This window comes from Amblyomma americanum, chromosome 3 (genome assembly GCF_052857255.1).
Source record: "Amblyomma americanum isolate KBUSLIRL-KWMA chromosome 3, ASM5285725v1, whole genome shotgun sequence".
Taxonomy (NCBI): domain Eukaryota; kingdom Metazoa; phylum Arthropoda; class Arachnida; order Ixodida; family Ixodidae; genus Amblyomma; species Amblyomma americanum.
The window spans coordinates 58,695,962-58,716,789 of record NC_135499.1 but is presented as its reverse complement, the minus strand read 5'-3'; the positions used below and the strand labels follow the sequence as shown (position 1 = coordinate 58,716,789).

The 20,828-nt window shown below is 47.1% G+C and overlaps 1 protein-coding gene across 1 annotated transcript in view; it reads left to right on the top strand.

Annotated features, from left to right (window-relative positions):
• Positions 1–18,158, top strand: part of Pburs (bursicon subunit partner of burs) — a 32,290-nt gene extending 14,132 nt beyond the window's left edge. Inside the window, exon 3 of the mRNA XM_077657406.1 lies at positions 15,229–18,158. Within this exon, the coding sequence (XP_077513532.1) occupies positions 15,229–15,387 (159 nt within the window). The 3' untranslated portion in view covers positions 15,388–18,158. The remainder of the gene's footprint in view (positions 1–15,228) is intronic.
• The last annotated feature ends 2,670 nt before the right edge of the window (positions 18,159–20,828 follow it).

The window sequence follows — 20,828 nt, the reverse complement described above, 5'->3', positions numbered from 1 at the left end:
AACGCTTAGAGTAGTTGCATTTGCTAGTAGCACGTTGGGGGCAGAACTTTGGAATATAGCGAAAAGGCTCGAGATTGAATTACGGAGGAAGCAGTGAGGTATTCAAAGGAAAATGATAGGGTGCCAATTTTAAGAAATATTAAGAGTGCAGAGTGCATTAATAACGGAAAGTGAGCTAATGATATTATGTCTGAAATAAAAAAGGCGAGTATGACAAAGAATTTAATGTGGAATCGCAGTAGATTCCTAAGGAGAAACTCTGTGGAGTGACGAGATCAGGGAGGCTGCGTTACACGTTTCTCGCAGGAGATGAATAACATGATAAATCGGCGTTCATTAGGAGAGACCATAGTTCTGCACAGGGTGCAAATTGTCATAATGATGCTGAAGGTGGTGGTTTTGATGTGTTCAAAAACAAGAGAGAGAAACGGACTTTGCCGCCCACCTAATGTAGAGGAGATGTAAGCAGCAGTGTGTTACTGTGGCGTAGTGTTATTTATTAGCTATCAGGTGAAGGCAAACAGCGCTGTGTACCCGAGGCTTATGAAGGAGCGGGGGGGGGGGGGGGGGGGGGGTTGAATTTAGGAAGCTAGCTGGGAGGGGCTTGTCGCAGCTATTTCAGGACAGCTCTATTTCAATGTTTTGTGGTTGTTTAAATTTAGACAATGCAATACTCAATCATAACTCTTAAGTTCTTTTAAAGTGTATTGTATAAAATCCAACAAAAATTCAATTTTTGCTCAGCTGATGCTCTCGATAGGTGGCATTATAGACAACACTGAATGAGCTCAGATTTAGTTTTTTTTTGTCAAAACCATACATGGGGGTCCGTTATGATGAAGGCATCATTCCCCTATGACCACGCTGAGAGCGCGTATACGACCGGTCATGAAAGCAGATTACACAAATAGCTGATGTTACGTTCGTAATAGTCCCTGGCTTTGCCACAGGAACTGGCCGGCTGGTCGCTCTATCGGCAAAGCGCGCATCCTAGTAAAGAAACGCACTTCCATGAAAGGCATTTAGGTGCCTGTTCGCCGACAAACATCGCTAAAGTTTGGACTTTAGGTAAAACAGACGTTCTTCAAAGTTCCTCCTGAGTAGACTCTCTCAGGTTTAGTATAAGCACACCTCTCTAGCAGTCATCAAAGTATGGCCCCTGCTCATGCTTTCATAGTTCTAGTGCAGCTTTCATTCCCACAATGCTTTTTAAAAGAAGCAAGACCGCATGATGCTGTATCGTAGCTCCTTTCGATGTTTTGGCTGTTGAGAAAAAAACGTGAGCAGCATTCGTAATAAGATGCCTGTCTGTTTTTATATTTCAATAGTTGCTCTTGAAGCCTGTGCTTTAATGCCGTCTGAACCACTGCAACTCTATAAATGCTTGTGCGCTGCCCTTGAGAAAGACCTTTAACGCTTTGTTGCTGGAAATATGTTTCACTCTATCGCTTTTATTATATGCGCTTGGAATGACTTGCATGTTGCCATAAATGCTTTTCGCATGATGAGATGATGAGAATGCGCAATTGCCTTGTCTATTCATTGCAGGCATCAACACCCCACTTTGGAATTTCGGTAAGAGGGTCTATTCATAATTTTAATAATGAATACGAATATATTTGCTAGATTACATTGAACTAAAGTATGCATAGTGAGTTCACTACCGAACGAACGCTGAGGCCGCTTCCAATGCGCAGCATGATAGGAGAAGCAAGGTGGCATTGCTTCACACTGCAAATAACTCACCATGTCTTCTAGTCATTGTTGTCCCGTGCAATTTTGGCACTTCAAATTGTACAACAATTATGCAGGCACAGGTGGCCAACGGCTTTGCGCGCTGGCTTACGTCACCAAATCTAGACGCTAGTGGTAAAGGAAGGAAAAAACGAGACGTCACAAAATGCGCCTTTGGAGGGAAACGCACCGACTCCAAAGCCGTTTCGCCGTAGGTCACGTTTTGAAGTTCACAGAATATCCGCCCGTTACCCGTAATATTGCCCCCCCCCCCACACACACACACACAATTTTTTGAGGGCTTGGTATATATGTTTGCTTGGCTCTAAATTAGGACTGAACTGTCTGTTTCCATCTTTCAAACTTTTGGCTATGAGCTGAAAAATATGCGGTCCCGAGAAACGCATAAACTTTCGGGATCATAAAAAAAATATGAGCCCTATCCCTGCACATACGTGTGCTTTGGTCTACCGTTTTCTCTGTTACGAGTGCTAAAAGGAACTAAAAGCGTTTTACCGCTTGGATTTTTGGTTCCCACCGTAAAACGTGCCTGCACCGAGTGCCGCCTCGTGGAGAGCTCTCGAGGAGGCGAGAAACGGTACGACTTAGAAGAGACTAAGTAGATTGCAGCATGCGCTCTAAGACTTGCTGAGAAATACTTTTTACACCGCTAGACGTCTTTACATGGCTGCTGCACATGCGATTGAATTGTGCAATCTACTGGAGAAATTTTACGCTTTCACGTCTCAGGAGGATTACATGACTTTGCGACGTTGCTTTCAGTACCATTGTATCGAAAGAGTCGTTTTCGATTGACCATAGTTCTGACAATCTAGTGCGCATATAGACCTGCGCTCGGAGTTGGCGTTATTTGACGTTTCATGTTTTAGCCTATGGAAAATAATTGTGCTCGGATAAGATCGAGGTCGGATAAGGTTGGAGAAATCTGATACGGAGCCAAAGGGAGCCATTGGTATGGTTCGTAATCGGATGGGCTGGGAATGACCACAACGACCTTAAACCCACATGATTTTCTCGGAACCATCTAGCCTGTAAACCACAAAGAGCGGGAGATGACGAGCAAGAGGGAAGGCAGGGATATTAACGAGAAGGCTGTTCCGGTTGGCTACCCTGCACTGGGGAGGAGTGATGAAGGGATTGAAAAGGGAAAGTGAGGAGGAGCGAGCAGCGCAGTCACAACTGCTTCCTCCAGCCAGTCGCTCTCAGAAAGGGAAACAGTGCGTTGTAGGCCTCGGAGGAAGTCAGTTGTTGTTGCCATAGACTCAGGATATTATCTTCTGTTAAAGAGCGAGTATCGAGGCGGTCTAGCAATGCAGCGTACGCCTTTAGGTCGCCAAAATGAGGCACTCACAAAGGAGAGGTAAAACAGTCTCTTCGCATCCACATCTTCCACAAGCAGGCTGTCGGCCATCTCATTGCGGAACGTGTATTGATTTGTAAATGCAGCACTCAACCATAGACGTCAAAGCAGTGTTGCTTCGCGACGCAGTACATTACCGAGAAGATGGAGGCGCAGTCCAGGGTGCATTGCCCTGAGGCGACAGTTGAAAATGTGGTGGTGATTTAGCTCTGGTTAAACCTACAGTGACGCGATAGCTACAGTTGGCCGAGTGCAACTTGGTAACGTGACCAACCACGTGATCAGCCACGGCGCCGCGCCAATGGCAGCTGCTCCGTACCACGTGACCAACGACGTGACAGCGTGGAGGCGCAGCCACAGGGTAGCGGCGCAGCCGTAGGGTGCTGGCGCAGCCGCAGGGTGGCGGCGCCGCCACGCTGAAGGCTCCGAATGCTACCGTAGTGTAGCTATCGCTACAAAACTGTCCAGCGTTCCAAGAAGAAAGTGTGAGCTCAGCGCCACCCTGCGTAGCTCATGCGCTGCGTCAGTAAATAACATGATCATCAGCGGCAGCCATGTAATGTCCACTGCCGAATGACAGCCTTGCTGACGGTTCTTTAAGTAGTTTTGTAGTCCACACGGCGGTCAGCCTAACCAGCACAACCTGGTAACGTCGTCTCTATCTATCTTGTTTCCAGCCGCGTCAAGCCATATTTTCCTCTCTTGGAATGCAATCCCTTACAAAAAAAGGCGCTCATGTAGTTATTAGGCACATTCTGGGCCCTTTAGTTACGAATTTTTTTTAAATTGTGGGGTAAAATGTCTGCCTTTTTTATGGTATTACAAGTTGGTTACTAGCTGGCATTTAAAAAAGAAAATTTCCCCATGATACATGTTTCCTCGAGATCTTTGCGTAAACGAAAATTACAGTTAGCACTGGTTTTGCTAAAGAGCCGGAAGTAGCTTCTATTTTCATTAAGATTATGTAAAAACCTGTTTGTGCAAGTAAAGTGCTTACAAAATCAAATATTTTGCAATTCACTACAATTGTTGTGTCGCGTGTACTGCGATCAAAGTGTGCCGCATTTCCGCGTCGGCACTGCGCCCACTCGCCTCTGCGCCTGCAATACATAAACATTCGTCGTAACAGCCATAGCAAGAGCGAAAGGCTCATCAAGCGTGTTGTGCTTTGTCTAGCGTGGTATAATGACGACAGTGAGACGACAAGTTAATAGCTTTCTTCTGGCTTGAATTTCATTACAATTACTTTATGTCGGAATCAATGGATGAAACTCTTTCGTGTTAAACAGGCGTTAAAAACAAGCCTACATTCGTGCCCAACTAACAGAAAGAATACACCTAGATAAGATTTCAGATTTCCGATAGTTCTCATGCGGTTTCTCTATAGTTTTGCTCCGGCAAACTGCACTACCTCGAAGCTGTTTGTTTCGTGACTGATACAGTTCAATTACATGTCGAGTAAATCTTCTTGAGGAGCATCAATCGTATAAAAGAAACTCAGGAGCTAGTATTCAAACCGCATGGCCTGTCGAGGTTTATATCCCCTCTATCTCTCTGTTTCTGCTTTTAACGTTACCTACAAGATATTTCTTCTCGCATCCAATTCGGTATCCTAAATTTTCTTCAGTACACTTCATCATTTCATAAACGTCATCATCGGCCTCGATACGCCCACTGGAGGGCAAAGACCTGTACCATGCCACTACAGTTAACTTTGTTCTTTGCAAGCTGCAGCCAGCCTATTCCTACAAGCGTCCTGCTCTCATCCGCCCACCTAGCTTCGCCCCCCCCCCCCCCCCCCCCCCCTGCTAGCTTGCCTTCAATTGTAATCCACTCTGTCACTCTTAAAGACCAGCGGTTACCTTGCCTTCGCATTACATTCCCTGCCCAAGCCCATTTCTTCCTGTTGATTTCGACTAGGATGTCATTAACCCATGTTTGTTTCCTCCCGCGCTCTGCCCGCTTCCGGTCTCTTAAAGTTAAACCTATTTTTTTGTTTTGCTAAGCATTTAGCTGGCCCCAAATCTAGAACCCGTGTTGAGTACCGGTAGTATAAAATGATTAGATCTACTTTGTGAGCAATTTCTCTGAATTTATAGTGGCCAATCTGCGGTGACTTGTTGGCCTAGAGAGATGTTGCAGTACCTCGTAACCAATTCTTAAGTGCAGTTGTCTTTAGAGTGCTTCAAAAATGATTCCTCTTTAACCCGCGCTGCTCTCACTATACTATGAATTCGTTCTGCCATTCCAGTTACTGACTTGTTGCTTGGAGCAATACTAAAGAAATGCCTATTCCCTCGTCAAAACATATCTAAAATCAGGCACTACGCGTCTCGAATAGTAATTACACTGTGAATTCCGAATGTAGACTTCAGAACACTTGCATATTGTCAGTTCATTATCGCGTTCACAAGTGTTTTGAAATTGAGAATTTCAGAGAATTTATATACTGCCGTCTTTAAGAGTTTATTGAAAACTATTTTTAAAACAATAACTGCAATAGGTTTGTTCTCAAAAACATTATCAGCTCGGAAATGGCAAACTAATTGCAGTTATATAGCCTCGACATTTGCATTCTTCTGAAAATGAAATTATTTCCCAGTCCATCTACAACCAGTTCGTTTTTGTCATCCCAGCCCCGTATTGAACCAGAATTAAGTGGTTTCCTCAGGGACATTTGAAGTAACACACCCGATTTTTTGTTGTGAATATGTTTGAAAATTTTCGTGGCTCTTATTTGAATCCTAATGCAATATTTGCGTGCCTTCGTTGGTAACTAATAGCGTATTTAACTGCAGGCAGTTGGAACCCCTTGCAGTTCTCGGAATCGGGACCCTGGTCTCTATACGAGTATACATGTGTCTGTAGTTTTTTCACAACCAATAAATTTTTCTTTCACTTCAAAACAAATAATACTTTTGTTTGGACTGGTGGCTCATATCTAATAACGTATCTACTTGCACGAAGAGCATTATTCAAAACCAAGAAGCACATACGACATATGCAGAAGCTCTGTACATGTTGTAAGAGTTTTTTCCTGGTGCCCTGTCTTCTTCGCGCAAGTACGTATTTTATTAGATTTGATAACAGTTTACGCTTTGTCTAGAAAGATTTAAATTGCGGCACTGTTCGTTGCTCTGTGCTCAGTTATCAGATTCCTGCTTACATGATTTACAAACTGTATATCAAAATGCAGTTTAAGTTTAGAAGTGGGGATATCTTCGTCGCGGCAAATTACCTGACCTAACATCCCTATGATACAGATGAATGATGTGCACAAAACTTCCGACGAACCACATACACGGGAGAAACACAAGGACTGGCGTGTATGTGGTTCGTCGGAAGTTTTGCGCACGTCGTTCATCTGTACCACCATGCACCAACTAGGCCCAACAGAAGTGTTATTGCACATCCTTATGTCTTGCAGAAGGCTGTGATTTGCACGCACTGTAAAATTTAGTAAGGTTTATTTTCCCGACATGGATGTTTCATGCTGACATCGTTCTGGCGTGTTTGCGAAATGCAGCACTCAAAATTCATTGTTTTCATCGAATAAAAGTTGTAGCAAATTTTCGCCGCATGCTTTTCGGGAAATCTCCGGCCAGCTCTGCTATTAAATGCGTTGAGACTATGCTAGCTCACAGGACTATGTGTTTCAGTAAAAGCAGCTTTCGACTATCACAGCTTCGTAAGTAGATGTGGCATGCCCGGGCCGGCAGTGCCTTCGTAATGCACCTTTCAGCGAGCTAATGTTATCTGGTTGTTCGGATCGTGTGGGAAAGACAAGTGGAAAGCGGATCCAAGTAGGAAGGGACAGAAGAGCACGCTTGGTAAAAAGGTGTGATTAACAGAGTTCCAAGCCCATCGGTCATAAGCGGCTCCAGAGAACCATTCATGCCTTGTGCCGTTGTGGCCAGGGCGTCGCAGTCAGTCGGTCGTGTCTAGTCGTCTCGGGTGCGGAAATGAGCGGTGAAGGGCGGTGAGGTCGCTCACATTAATTAAATGATGAGATGAAATGACCTCAGCCATACTGACCTTCGCTGTGACGAGGAGAATGTGCAAACTGTCGACGTTTAAGCGGCCGGAGATGTGCATGGTGCTACCATGTTCTGAGCACACATCAATTATTCTGATTTCCTATGAAAACACGCTTTTAGTGGCAGTGCAGGTAACGCTCGTAAACAATGTCAACTCTTTGATGGGGGGGGGAGGGGGGAGGGGGAATGGGTGCTGACAAAACAATGGAACGAGGCGCATATCTGCTGTGTTTTCTGAATGCGCTGCTCGCAAGGACAGCTGTCAGAAACTGCGGCAATTTAGGTCTTCGCGGTAGACTTGAAAACTAGAGGGCGAACGCGGGCTCGATCAGCTCGGCAATCAATATAGCACTTAAGCCCAGTGACCGAAAACGAGAGTCTTGATGCACTGTCGAAAGACGGTGAGATGTCCAAACAATAAGGAACTGCACAATAAAATTTAAATCACTTGTTAGTACTATACAGCTTTGTAGAAATGGTATAACCCAACCAACCTCGGCGACTGCAACTTATTTCGCGCCAAAAAAAAAGAACAAAAAGACGGGTAAACTGGAAGCTAGCGTTTTAATGCTCAAGAGGAGCAGCTTCCAGCGATGTCTAGTGCCGTTAGGACTCGTTTTCCTTTTTTTTGCTTGGTGAGTAAAGAAGCTGTTTTTATAGCGGCCGGCAAAAAATAACGCGGTTCAGTATTGCTAAGCATGAAATATTGTGTGAACGCACACTCAAAAGCGAGGTTGAGGTGTCCGTGACCCAGGAGAGCCAGTCAAGTGCCTTTCCTTTCCTCAAAATCAGCACACTCGTAACTTTGTGCTGGCTCTGAGAAAAGGAAGGGCGCATAACTGTTAAGAAGACGGTCTGCAACGCACGGCGCGAGAGTGTGCTGCAGTTTAGCACGAGGCGTCTTCAGCTGCGGCAAAAGCTTTCAGAGTGCCGCAAAGTCCCTCTCCTCGCAAACGGATCTGGAAGGTATATAGCGACAGCTTCATGACGCTCCGGCGGCGCGGGGATTTTGGAATGGAAAGCGTTTATTGCCAGCGCTGAACCCTAGTGGGCGCTGCGCTAGAAGTCTTCGAGCACATGGCTATCGGCAGCCTTGTGAACACACTCAGTGGCCCGGACTTGCGTCAATAGGTCTGAGGTGGCCAGTTTAGCCTCCCACCGCTCAAGTGAAAAGACTGGTAGCAGGTCCGCCGATGGCGGCGCCTTTTTGCAGCTCTATAGAAGTTGATCGTATCCGGCTACCTGGCCGCATTCTTTCCAAGTCAGATTCTATTGTGTTGGATACATCAGTGCTACTCTTGACGCGCTCAAGAAGGCTCGTGTCTGGAGCCGACGCCACGTTACCTCCTTGCGTTTGTCCAGTTTTTTGTCTGGTGGCCGCCGTTTAGATCCTCGGCCCCTTACTGAACCCAAGATTCTGGGTCCTTGAAGTAAGCCTTCATCGCAGAGGACAGCTTTGAAGGCACTTTTAAAGTTCTTGAAGGACTCAGGACTGAGTGCAAGGTTGTGAACTATCAGTGTGTGCCCTGTGTACCCTGAAAGCAATGGCCAACGGACATGTGGAAAAATGATCATCTCCCTTTGTTCTCTCCCCTTTCTATCTCTCCCTCGGTTCCCCTTCCCACGGGTAGGGCAGCATACCGGGCGCTGCGTAGTTAACCTCCCAGCCTTTCCGTGTCTTTTTTTTCACTCTCTCTCTATTTGTCTGGTGGCAGATATATCCTCCTTTCCAGTTTAAACTGATTGGTATATTCGTGAAAGGATATGAATGCATCTCTTGCGAAATTTGGGGACTCAACCCGGCTCACTGCTCGGCTGGCATAACCCCGAGCTATACTGGGATCCAGCGCGTTTCCCCTGTTCCCCGAATGTGACGGCACCCATTTTAGTTCCACCTCTCTTTGGTTCCAGTCTTGATGTCTTATGATTCGTTCTGCCTCCTGTGCGATCATACCACGCTCGAAATTGTTTATAGCCTCCTTGTGGTCGCTAATTATGGTGACTGCTTTGGTACTGCTTTGCCACGGCGATAGCCGCCTCCTCCGCTGTTCCCGAGTTCTTTGTTGTGACCGAACCGGCCGTTAATGTTTCACCCGAGATGTTCACGCCAACGAGCACAAAGAAGTCGCCTTCTTTGTATTCCGCCGCGTCTACATAGACTGTGTATTCTGAGCTTTCTAGCTTGACCTCAAGGGCGTTTGCTCTTGCTCTCCTCCTGGCTTCGTGAAAAACTGGGTGCATGTTTTCTGGAATTGGTTTATTAGTGAGTAATTTTCTCACTTCGGTCGGTAATTTTGCCTGCCCGTTTCTTTCCGGGATTCTATCATGGAGTCCTAGATTACTCAGGTTATTCTTCCAAGCGGGTGAGGTTCGAGCCTCCTTAATTGCGCAACTATATGTGCCCCGCATAGTTCTGTGGTGGTGTTCTAGATACCCAGTTTAAGACGTCTTTCCGTAGGGGTGCAGTGGAGCAGCCTGAAGGCTGCTTTATATGCCTGCCTTATGATCCCGCCTATTTTGCTCTTATCCGCCAGCTCTAGCTTGCGGCAGGGTATGGCGTATACTATTCTGCTTATAACAAAAGCCTCAAACATTCGGCACAGATCGTTCTCTTTGACTCCCCGTCTTTTGTTAGCTGTTCGCGTTATGAGCCTGGTTGTCATGTTAATGTTAACTCAGTTTGTTGTCTCAGTGTTCTTTCTATTGTCTTGTATTATTGGCCTTAGTACCCAAATTTTATCTACTCTGGCTACTGGTGTCTCATTTACCTGTACGAGAATGTCTCCTGAGTTGGTACCGCGTTTGCTCGCTCTCCGGACCACCAGAAGTTCGGATTTGCTTGGCGAGCATTTTAACCCTGCCCATTCCGCGTATTCCTGGACAATATCGACCGCCTGCTGAAGATTTTGTCTGATTTTGCCATGTTTGCCTGTGTGTGTCCATATTAGGTTGTCCGCATATAGCGTATCTTTGATCCCTTCGAAAGTCTTCAATAGTGGCAGTAGGCTCTTCAACACCAGGTTGATTAAGAAAGGAGAGAGTATTGAGCCCTGCAGGGCTCCGTTGGCTCCCAGCTTAAAAGTTTCGGACTGGATATTCCCTAGCTTTATTTCTGCTGTTCTTTCGGTTAGCTATAAGGGATGCCGTAGTTAAGGGTTCTGGAAATTTCGACCAATTGGGGTTCTTTATCGTGCACTGATATCGCACAGTACACGCACCTCCAGCTTTCGCCTCCATCGAAATGAGATAATCATATGTCCGCATTCCAGGGGAAATCTCCGCCAGTTTAGTTAGTATGGCCTCGTGTTTGACGCTATCAAAAGCTTTATGTAGGTGAAGGCCCAGTATAGCTTCGGCGCTTCATTTGTTGGGCCGGTCTATGATGTCTCTTTCAACTGGAGCATGACGTCCTGCGTGGACAGCTTGCGCCTAAAGCCTAGCATCATTTCAGAAGTTACCTCCCTGTCCTCTGCGTATCCCTGGAGCCTGTTTACTATTACATGCTCCATCAGCTACCCCAGGCACTACGTTAGTGATATCGGCCTTAACTTACCTACTTCAAGGTTGCTCCCGCGTTTAGGAATAAAGATCAATTTGGCAACTTTTTATTCTGAAGGTAGACTACCTCGTTTCGATATTTCACTTAGGTATCCTGTGAATGCCGTGACAGAGACTAGACCTAGGTATTTTAGCATTTTGTTGGTTACCCCACCTGCTCCCACCACCGCCGTGGTTCTTAGTTTATTCATTGCGCTCCATACCTCCGCTATTGAGATGTCCTCATCTAGCTCTGCGTTTTGTGTTCCTCGGTAAGCCGGAGATGAACCCTCTTTTCCTGTGTTAAGGTACCTGCTCTTCAGTTCTTCTGTTAGGTCTGCGGCCGTTCCCTGTTATCTGTGAACCAATCGTTTCAGGTGCTCTGTGCCGCAAGACTTAGTTTGCCCTGGGTTTAGAAAATGGAGAAGATGCCACGTGTTCTTGCGCCCTAGCTCGCGATTCATTTAATCGCAACTGTGTCCCCAGAGCTGACTCTGAAGCTCGTTTGTGTAGTCTTCTGTTTGTTTCTCGAGTTTTGATTTTTCTTCTTCAGCCTTCTATTGTGCTTCTGCTTTTTGCGGCTCTTCATGAGGCTCTCGGGGGCTTCGCACATATGGGCCGGCCTCGAGGCTGTGATGTCATTTCCGGTGGTTGGGGCCTCTCTAGTGTATCTATTTACGTCTCTTTTGAGTGTCTTGACCCACTGATTTATATCCGATATCTCCGCGCAGCGGTTGTTTCCTTGACTTTTATGAGAGTATCCCAGTCTGTCAGTTCCATTTCGCGCAGCTTCCTTTTCATCGGCCTAGTTTGCGCTTCAATCTCTATGGCATAGTGATCGCTACCCAAGGTGTGTCCTTTGTTTGATTACCTCTCATCCTCTAGGTGTTTGCCTATTGTCAAGTCTGGGGACGTGTCCACACTGACGCTATTGCCTATCCTCGTGAGGTCTTGTGGGTTGTTTAGTAGCGTGATCTTCAAGTTTTGGATTTCTGTCTATAGTTTGTTTCCCTTTTGAGAGGCCCTCCAGTATCCTCATGCCGGGTGCGGGGCGGTGAAGTCATCTGTGATTACAGGTGTTTTTTTATTAGATAGTCTAATGGCTTTCCGTAAGAGGTCTGCCAGCCCTGTCCCACGGTTTCTCAATGAGTTGTGTGTATTCAGAATAGAGAGACTTCTTTTCTGTTCGGGAAATAGTTCTGACACTACGTAGCCCTCGCTTGTGTTTTCGAGTGCGTGTTGTGTTGCCGTCAGATTTTCCTGCACTGACATGGCTATGAACGACATGAGTTTGTGCTCGCTTTGCACTTCCAGCCGGTGGACGCGGCTTAGCCAGTTAACTTAACCGTGCCGCTTGCCTCCTGCAGGGTGAGTACGTCCGGTGCGTTTATCTTTTTTGATTGTAAGCCTGCACCTTCTCTCTCTTAGACTGGAAGCCTCTGCAGTTCCACTTCCAGAGTCTAATTTGTTGTTGAGGGCCCATGACGTCCTATAGAAGCTGTTGCTGCAGTTTCAGCGATGGGAGGGTGTTGCCGACAGCGGGGGAAGCCTGGCTTCTGTGTTTGCCAGTCGTTAAATAAGTTGATGGAAGCAAGCCATGGTTTGTTCCCTGAACATGACGAATTTCGCAGTCAGATTATCAGCACGTTCGGCTATTTTGTCCACCATTGCGGTAAGGGCGTCAACTCTAGCGACTTGACCATTAACCCGTTTCAAGAGCGTGTTCACGACCGATCTAAGCTTGATGTGTATACTGATCGATGCGCCCTCGTTTGGGTTTCCTGCCGCCTTTTTGGGCGCACTGTCGTCTGCGTTTCTCTTTCCGGGTAGAGGTCTTTTTGTGGGGACTCTGGTGTCCGTATCCATCGCGTTCTGGATGTATCCCCCTTCGTTTGTGTCACGCGGAGGCGCGTGAATCACGTTTCGTGATTGTTGCAAAGGTGGTTTTCGTCCACCTTCGGCTGTCTTGTGTTACCGTTAATGAGTTTAGTCATCTCCGCCATTTCCTTCTTTAGGGTGTGTAGCTCTCTTGCTCTCTTAGCGAGCTGCTCTACCAGTTCCTTCTCTCAAGCGGTTTTCCAAGGGTAGGCCTTACCTGGCGAGCTCACCTTTTTGCCCGTGTCTTCGCTCTTGCATGACCCTCTTCATTTGCACGAGCTGCGGTCTCTGTCAGGACCCGAGTTGGCGCCTCTGGTTACTGGTAACGGTTGGAAGGAGCTCGATCTGCTTCTCCCGCGTTAGCCTTGGCGGTAGCCGTTATGCTCCCTGGTCCTTGACCTTGGTTGGTGTCCGGAGTCATGTGCTTCTGGTCCTGGTCGTTCTTGGCTTTCTAGAGTTCCTTCTAGGCCAGCCGATACTTGCAGTTCCGCCTGCCAGTGTTGTGCAACCCCCCCCCCCCCCCCCCCGCTTGCGATGCATTCGGCCTTGCATGTTGACAGTTCTCTCTCCGGTGGCTCTGGGTGGTCTTCTCAGCATCTGCGGCAACGCTTTACCCGTGACTTATAGCACACATCCGTCCTGTGTTCTGTCTTCCTGCAGTTGTAGCAGGTCTCTACCCGCTCTCGGTACGGGTAGACGATGAACACTGATCCCCAGTAGAAGATTTGTCTGGAGAGTTTTTTTCTCTCCAAAGTTGATCAGAATAGGTCTCGACTTGCCGATTCTTCTGGCGTTGAGTACGATGATGTCCACGTTGCGTTTGATGAAGCCTGGGCGGACTTGTTCCGGTGTTCCGATATTGTAGGCGTTGTATTTCACGTCCTTCATGGCACCGTCGGGAGCCGCGACGTAGGGTGCCATGTCGAGGGCCTTCTCCCCGATAACTATCGACTTGATACTCACGTAGGTGCTCGCGCGTGGACGATTCGGCGTGCAGATCGTGTCCGTGTTTTTCACGGAGTTGATTCTTGAAGCGCCTTCGTACTTGACGTCTTCATATGGTAGCTGCGCGGCCGCGTACGTGGCCACTTCCAGCCTCTGGGCCTGAAGATTATTTTACTGTCGCTGTCCGGGAACTTCGGCATCGGTGCCTTTTTTTGGATGTTCGTGTCTTGTCTCTCCTTGTGAGTGTTAGTCGATTTCTTCTTCCGGCGCAGTGCAGACCGGCGTTCCCACCAAAGTTCTCGGCGGCGTTCAGGCCATCGTTACTGCTGGCTTTCCCGTGCTTCCCGCCTTTTTTTATTATGCGGTCGTGTATGCCGAGAACGGTGTCCCACTCACCATTATCAAAATGCGAGGGGGCCAGTTCGTCTCCGCCGACGCGTTTATCATCGTGGTGGGCACAGGGCTGCCCCAGGGGCCGGCTCCCGTTGATGCAGAGATATGCTACTCTAGGCCTGGGCGTTAGGTCTAGCTAGACCTCACTCGTCCGAAAGCTGGAAAGTCCCTTGAAATGCGAAATAGTGCGCCTTTTGCCCGAAATCTGGTATCCTCTTGCACGGAGTGTCAATCCGAATTCTTTCGCGTTGGTTTCAGGCCCGCAGGCCCAAGCTGAACGCCTAAAAACAGCTTCCTGGCGGGAGCGCTTGCCGCGAACGTCCGCACAGCTGGTCGGTCTCGTAGAATCTCCCGGCGCGAGGAAAAGGAATGCGGTACTCCAAAAAAAAAAGCCTATTGGTCTCGCGCGGCGGCCTTTCATATGTTCGGGCCGCCGCGGGTTCGACTCACAGTCGAGGATATTTATGTGATATCTTTTTCTGCCTTTTTTTTCAGGCTGCTGAGCGGCAAATACAAGATAAGTTTGAAGGGCTCTGAACCACCAGATTAGTGCTCTGGCACCAAAATCTACATGCCCTGTGCGCAAAGAATCCGCGCATGCCTCAGTCGCATGTGTGGTGCCCTTTTAACGACTTTGAAAGGTCTCATGAGTCGGTGAATTTCCTTATCAGAAAGGGCACCCTCAGATAATCTTGTACAAAAACATCACTTTTATCTCGCAATGCACGTTCAAATTTTTCACCATCCAATGACTAGGACCGTTCATCACGTGACAGCGTCCTGAGCAATTTGTGAGATTCTTTCAAATAACCATGCCACCCCGGAATATTCTTGGCTCCTGCATATTTCCTCTAACTAATCTGCAACCTCTAGAGGCGCATACCTGAAACCGAGGCTCTGCACCGCAGTATATATGAAATCTACATCATATAGGTATTTTCTGCACTGCAATGAACTTTACTTGACAGCAAGACACATTTCTTGAATTATTCTATGGAAGAATTTCTTCAGAATTCACTTTAGGAAATGCGTGGATAAGCACCAACAGAGCAAAATATAAGCTGAACTCCACCTGACCATGTATATCACGGATTATGTTCAATATACTGCTCAACATATGCACCTGCTTGAGCGCAAGAGAACTGTCCAGAGAAAATAACCCGCCGCGACTTCCACATAAAGCGGTGAAATTGAAAGTCCGCTGAAATAGCGCACAACGGGCCGACCATTTTCTGCGGTCCTAACTTTAAGACTTTTGCTGGGAATGGGAAGAGTGGTTGGATTAGCAGCCGCCCCGTGTGATTTTGCTTTCCCATTGTGCAGGAATGCAATTGCTGCCGCGAGACTTACATGAACCGGCGCGAGATACAGCTGCAGGACTGCTTCGATCCGAACGGCCAGAAGCTGTACGGCGCCGACGGAAGTATGACCATCTTCCTCGAGGAGCCCCAGGACTGCTCCTGCCACAAGTGCGGAGGCTGATGCGGGGGAAAGACAGGTGGCGCCGCCCCGTACCCACCCCTGTAAACGCTTACTGCGCCATGAGCTTGCTTGGCCGGCTTGTGTTTTTTAGTCGCACCTATTTTAGAAAGCCATTTTCGAGCATTCCTTCTCCAAGGAAACCTGAGACGGTCAAAAAACCAAAGAAACAAAAGAAATGGCGACTACATCCAGCGCCCGAAGTTGGAAGCTACGAAGCTGGAACTACTAATTTGGTAGCGGGTTATTCAAAATATTGAAAAGACGGTCTGTCCCACGTGACGGGTTTCATTCATTGGCCACAGCCGTATGCCTACAGTCACAATGGGACGATTTCGGCAGCCGTAGGGAAGGAAAGCGGAAATAGAGCGGATTCAAGTGAGCTTAGCTCGAGAAGGCCAGCTACGAAACGTCGCCGCACCTCCATACATTTCTGTTATTCTGCATTGTAAGTGCGTCACGGCCGCCCTGTAGCAAGCGGTCAGCGCGGAATGCCAAGCTGTTATCAGTTTTAGGGAACAGTTCAGGGTGTATTAGTAGCATTTGCACAACAATAGGTTTTGCGGAGTATCGCTGAACGTTTTTTGCACCGGCAAACGTCACTTTGGCGACATGCTACATTGGGAGGAATTCACGGAGTAATTCTGCGCTAGCACCAGTGAGGAGAGAAGGAAATGTGTGGGCTTCATGGCACGCTGAGTTGTTTCTGGACCACTCCGGGATCATAGAGTAGAAGCAGAACATTGCTAATTATAGCAAACGCATGCCGTGATCTCCAAGCAAGGCATTCAGCGCTCGAAGAGACATTGGAAAACTTGCTGCCCTTCTTCGTTTCAAGGAGGCATTTTGTCTTGGTAGTTTGTGCATGATATAGAGTCCTGTGTATTGTCGCCAAGCCAGTGTCATTAACGTTGTATTCTCTCACTTACCTTCACATTTTCTCGACTTTGATTACTCCCGCTCGACTCCTACGCTGTGTTCATTTGTAGTTTGAAAGAGCCCTAAAATTTCGCCACTGCTCGGGGAGAATAACAACAGGCACGAGTGTTAGCTCTGTGTACTTTGTGGACCGCATTATGGTACTGGCAGAAAGCAGTTTGTCCTCAAATTTCTAGTCTTTGGAAATTAGGCCCACCTGTACGTTAGCGCGGTCAGGAGGTTTAAAAGGCTTTTAAGTGGAGAGTGCATAAAGTATGGTTTGCTTGGCAACGAAGTCCGCACAGGCAGAAAGAATGCTGCGTACGAATGACCGTTCTGTTGAGGGTAGATGTGTAAGTTTGTGCATTCGCAACCGCCATGGGAACTTTGTTACGCTTAATGAGCGGTGTATTGAAAGAATTCATTGCACGATGCATGACATGAGGTGGAACACTTAATGGCGCCTCACACGTGGTGGTCCCGCATTAAATATCAGCTTCAAAAAGCCGTGATGCTTGAACGCTCTTTAAAAATATTATGGGAAAGGTTGATGCACGGATCTTCCAATGTCCACGTAGTGCACTGGATAGAAAAGTTTGTTTCAGCAGAAAGCGTTTTTTTTCATGTTTTACTCAGCTAAGCAATTAGTCATGCGCGCGACCTAACCTTAGTTTCTTTTCTAGCAAATCTCGTTTTTTTTTCACAACGAATGTCACAAAAATTATTCAGAGACACTGATTTGGGTGCCTCCGCTTGCTGAACCTGGTCTAGGAGTATGATGCAGAAAATAACTAAGAAAAAAATGGGCACAAGCCACTTGAGGCGAACGCCTAGCCACAACAAAGTTTCGTAGAATTAATGGCGAGTTTTTTAAAGATTATTTTACTTAAGTTGATTCACAAAGGAAAGTTGTGTGATAGCCAGTCTTCTATTTTTCTAGCCCAAAATCAAAATCTCCTTTCTTTAATTCACTTGACTTCATTTTGCTGCCGCCTATACATTTTTACTCTGCATGAAAGCCGATGCATTGGTTTCTGCTCTTCCGTGCGTGGTCATTGCATAATAAAATTATATTTTGCCTGCTACTTCGACTGACGTACTTATTGCCAGTCTCAGTCTTTCGCCCAGCTTTTCTGCATGAAATTTCACCAAGTTTCTCAGCTGAATTTTTTTAGTACAAGGATTATCACAATTACACCCTTAATGCCTCTTAAATGCATGTCGAAAATTTGTGTGCAACGGTTCGAGAATGAAAAGTGATTTTTATGCTATTTTTCAACATTCCTTTTTCCACTGAAAGTGGAATCTGAACCATTCGAATATTCTGCTAATTGTTGTGCAAAAATAAGGGTCAAGCCTGAAATTAAATGAATTGAACCCCACTCATCGTTAACTTCTGCTAGATTGCACAGTCGGTGGAACACGTGAATCCTTATACTTAGATGAAGGGACACGCGAGAAAGAAGTATTTCACAGCGATGAGAGCCAAAATCAGCCTCCAGCAGTACGTACACCCTGCTACATTCGTCTCGTTTACAACAGCAGTACTCAGGCACAACGCAAGGAATTGAAACATTATCGCTTATAAACGTGTGTTCTGCCAACTGCGGTGAATTGTTGTGACTGCTATAAACCTTTATGAATGCGACCGTCTCTTGTTTCTTCAGGGTTTGCCTGTGGTTATAGTGACAAAACAATGTGGCCACATTATGCTTCTACTAGCTGCAAAGCAATGTTCTTGGCTGCTGTGAAGTTAATCCCCCGTTAATTATTAGACAGGTACACCGACTACTGAATTGCCGCTTGAACGGGAACATGTAAACCTGGAGTTGGACAATAAATATTTCACGACACTGAATGTTCGCACGTTTCTTTCCTGCGCTAAGAGCAATTAGGCAGGAGCTTCCTGAGCCCTGTCAAAGTACGTACAGCTCTCTGTTTGGGCACCAGGAAATATCTTCGCCACAAGAAGGAAGAGTCACTGATAATTATGGATAGGTAATCTACGTCGATACTGAGCTAAGCAGCGCGGCTTCAAGAGTTCTGTTCGAGTTCCCGACTATGAGGGCATTTCTGAGAAGCTAGCTTTCTGCGCAGCGAGGCACACATACAGCTCACCCTATGTAGTCCCCTGCTCACTCGACTAAGTAGCCTGAGTGAATAGCGCAGGAAATGACTCAGACTCACGAGAAGCTTGTTCAAGGTATGTGACTAAAGTGTGAGAAAGGACAATGTGCCTAGAGTGAAGAAGGCACTAGCATGAGCAGTCACCTTCTGATGCTGTGAGTTTGGCTCGTGTTGGGTTTCAGGTAGCGTGGTCGAGCCACAGAAGGGACGAGGAAGATCAAAGTTGTCGTCACGAAGGCAAAGGCATGGAAAACATTATGCAGACCATTTACGTAATGTGCAACAAAGAGCAACTGAGAATTCCTCTCAGTTAAAGGGAGCTTCTTGGCAAACGGGTGTCTCTTAGAAAGCGAATCTCTCCGCCAACAGGTCTCCCTCGGTACAAAGCCAGCAGCTGTTAAATACCCTTCGTATTCCCTAGATACCTGACTGTGGAATACAGTTCGAAGAACGACGTCCAATCAAACCAGAAGAAGAAAACACTGGTGGTATCGCTCACGGCGTTGCTGATGCTCTCACAGTTCATCGAAGAAAAGGGGAAAAGGCATTCCCCGAACATTGTTACGTCGGAATGTCACGCCGTTTCTCAGAAGAGGGATGAATGACCTTGCACTTGCCTGCCTGCTGTCCGGTACGCGAGAACTCTGTTGAAGTAGCAGCCGTCTGTCAATTATCATCCGCTGCATGACCGACGAAAGCATCACTCCGTCGGGCAACCCAAGGGCCAACTCAGCCACCTGACGCCGTCATTGTCGCCGCTGCTTCTGCCACTGCTTCCGCGAACGCCAGTCCAGACAGCAGCGTTCCTTTTGAAGACTCTTTTGCCTTCACATTAGTTTTCTAGAAATTTTGGCTGGGGGAGACCACGTCTTAATCCATTTGAGCTGGAAGGCGCGCCGGGCATAACAATCGTGCGCTCGTAAGAGCAGAATACTCGGGGGAACCAGCTGCTTCTGCACGCCTTTAGGCAACTTGCATTGAATTTAGCGTTGACAGTCGAGCCATATAATACTCAGGCCGGCGAGCGAAGGACGCAGTTTTCAGTAGTTCCTCTCAGTGGCGTTATTAGGATAAACAAGACGTGGTGTGGTGGCGCCGAGCGTCGCGCCCTCCTTTTTCCTGCGCAATATACAGTATAGTGGAACTCGGGTGTATCGAACTAGAAGGGAGTTAAGAAATAGTTCGACATAACCTTAATTTGATCTGTAAAATTTACAATGGATGAGCTTAGCAGCAACAGCGAGATAATAATACAACGCAGCCACACTACGGCTGTGCTTTTTGTCGCGATATGCCACGCGCCGGCGTGCTGGCAGCGTCCCACTTGATTGGCGTTGATATACCTATACTGCTGCGCACCTAGGCACAGTGGAAGGTTTTTTGAACGCAGCCGCTGCCTATAACAAGATGCCTAATCCTGATACCAGTACACTGTGAACAGAATGACCGCTCATTAGAATTAAGCAACATATCTTTTGCGCAACGTTTCTGGCAGCGAAGCGAGTGAAGGAAACGAGGCGACGGCTGCCGCTAGGCTTTTAGCTTGGCTTCACCCGTATGGCAGCAATGTGGTGTATAAACTGAGCACAACAGATCAAAGGGGGCACTCAGGTACTCCCCACGTTCTTCTCGTCGCACACTTTCGCAGCCCTAGCGCTGCCTCCAGGTGTTCAAAGCATCGCAGCCGAACCGTATCCGTCCGAGAAAAGCAATCGGAAGTGTGCCGTAGGAGATGCGCTACTTGCAGCGTAGCGGCCCTCAGTCAATGCATAAAGTGTTTGCGAAACTGGAGCTCGATATACGGCGCGAGTTTCCTATCCTTCTACACGGGATTTTCATGGAGATAACCTGATGTTAGATATAGGAAATAATTCGAAATATTCGGGCTATGTAGATTTGACCTGGACTGACCTGGTGTCCTAATGATGATCGAAAGAGCGCGTACGAACAACATGGACAATAGGAAAAGGAAGTTATCATCGCAAGAGCTGGATTTCGACGCACTGTTTAAAGTCACCACTAGTGGTGTGCGTCTCTTTTTTTCTTTTTTTAGTGTCTATTGTGGACGCTGTGCTCATCATGACAGAAAAAGAAGCCCAGGAAACCTACTGATGCCCACTTCGCTGTGGATCTCGGTGTCTACCATACGAGGGGTACTCCAGAAAAACAAATAATGAAAATTGCGCTTGATGAAAGGAATGGCACGTAAAGGGCAGTTTAGAACTGCGGAAATGGGCAAAGAGGAACAGTCAGACACAAACACATCAGGGAGGTCCGCGGTACCCTTCAGGGTGCCAAATCACCCAATGAGGCATGCCGATCATACAAATTGCCTACACGTATTAATTGGATGCGGGATAACACAGAAATTAATAATATTGCTAAGTTTGCAACATCGA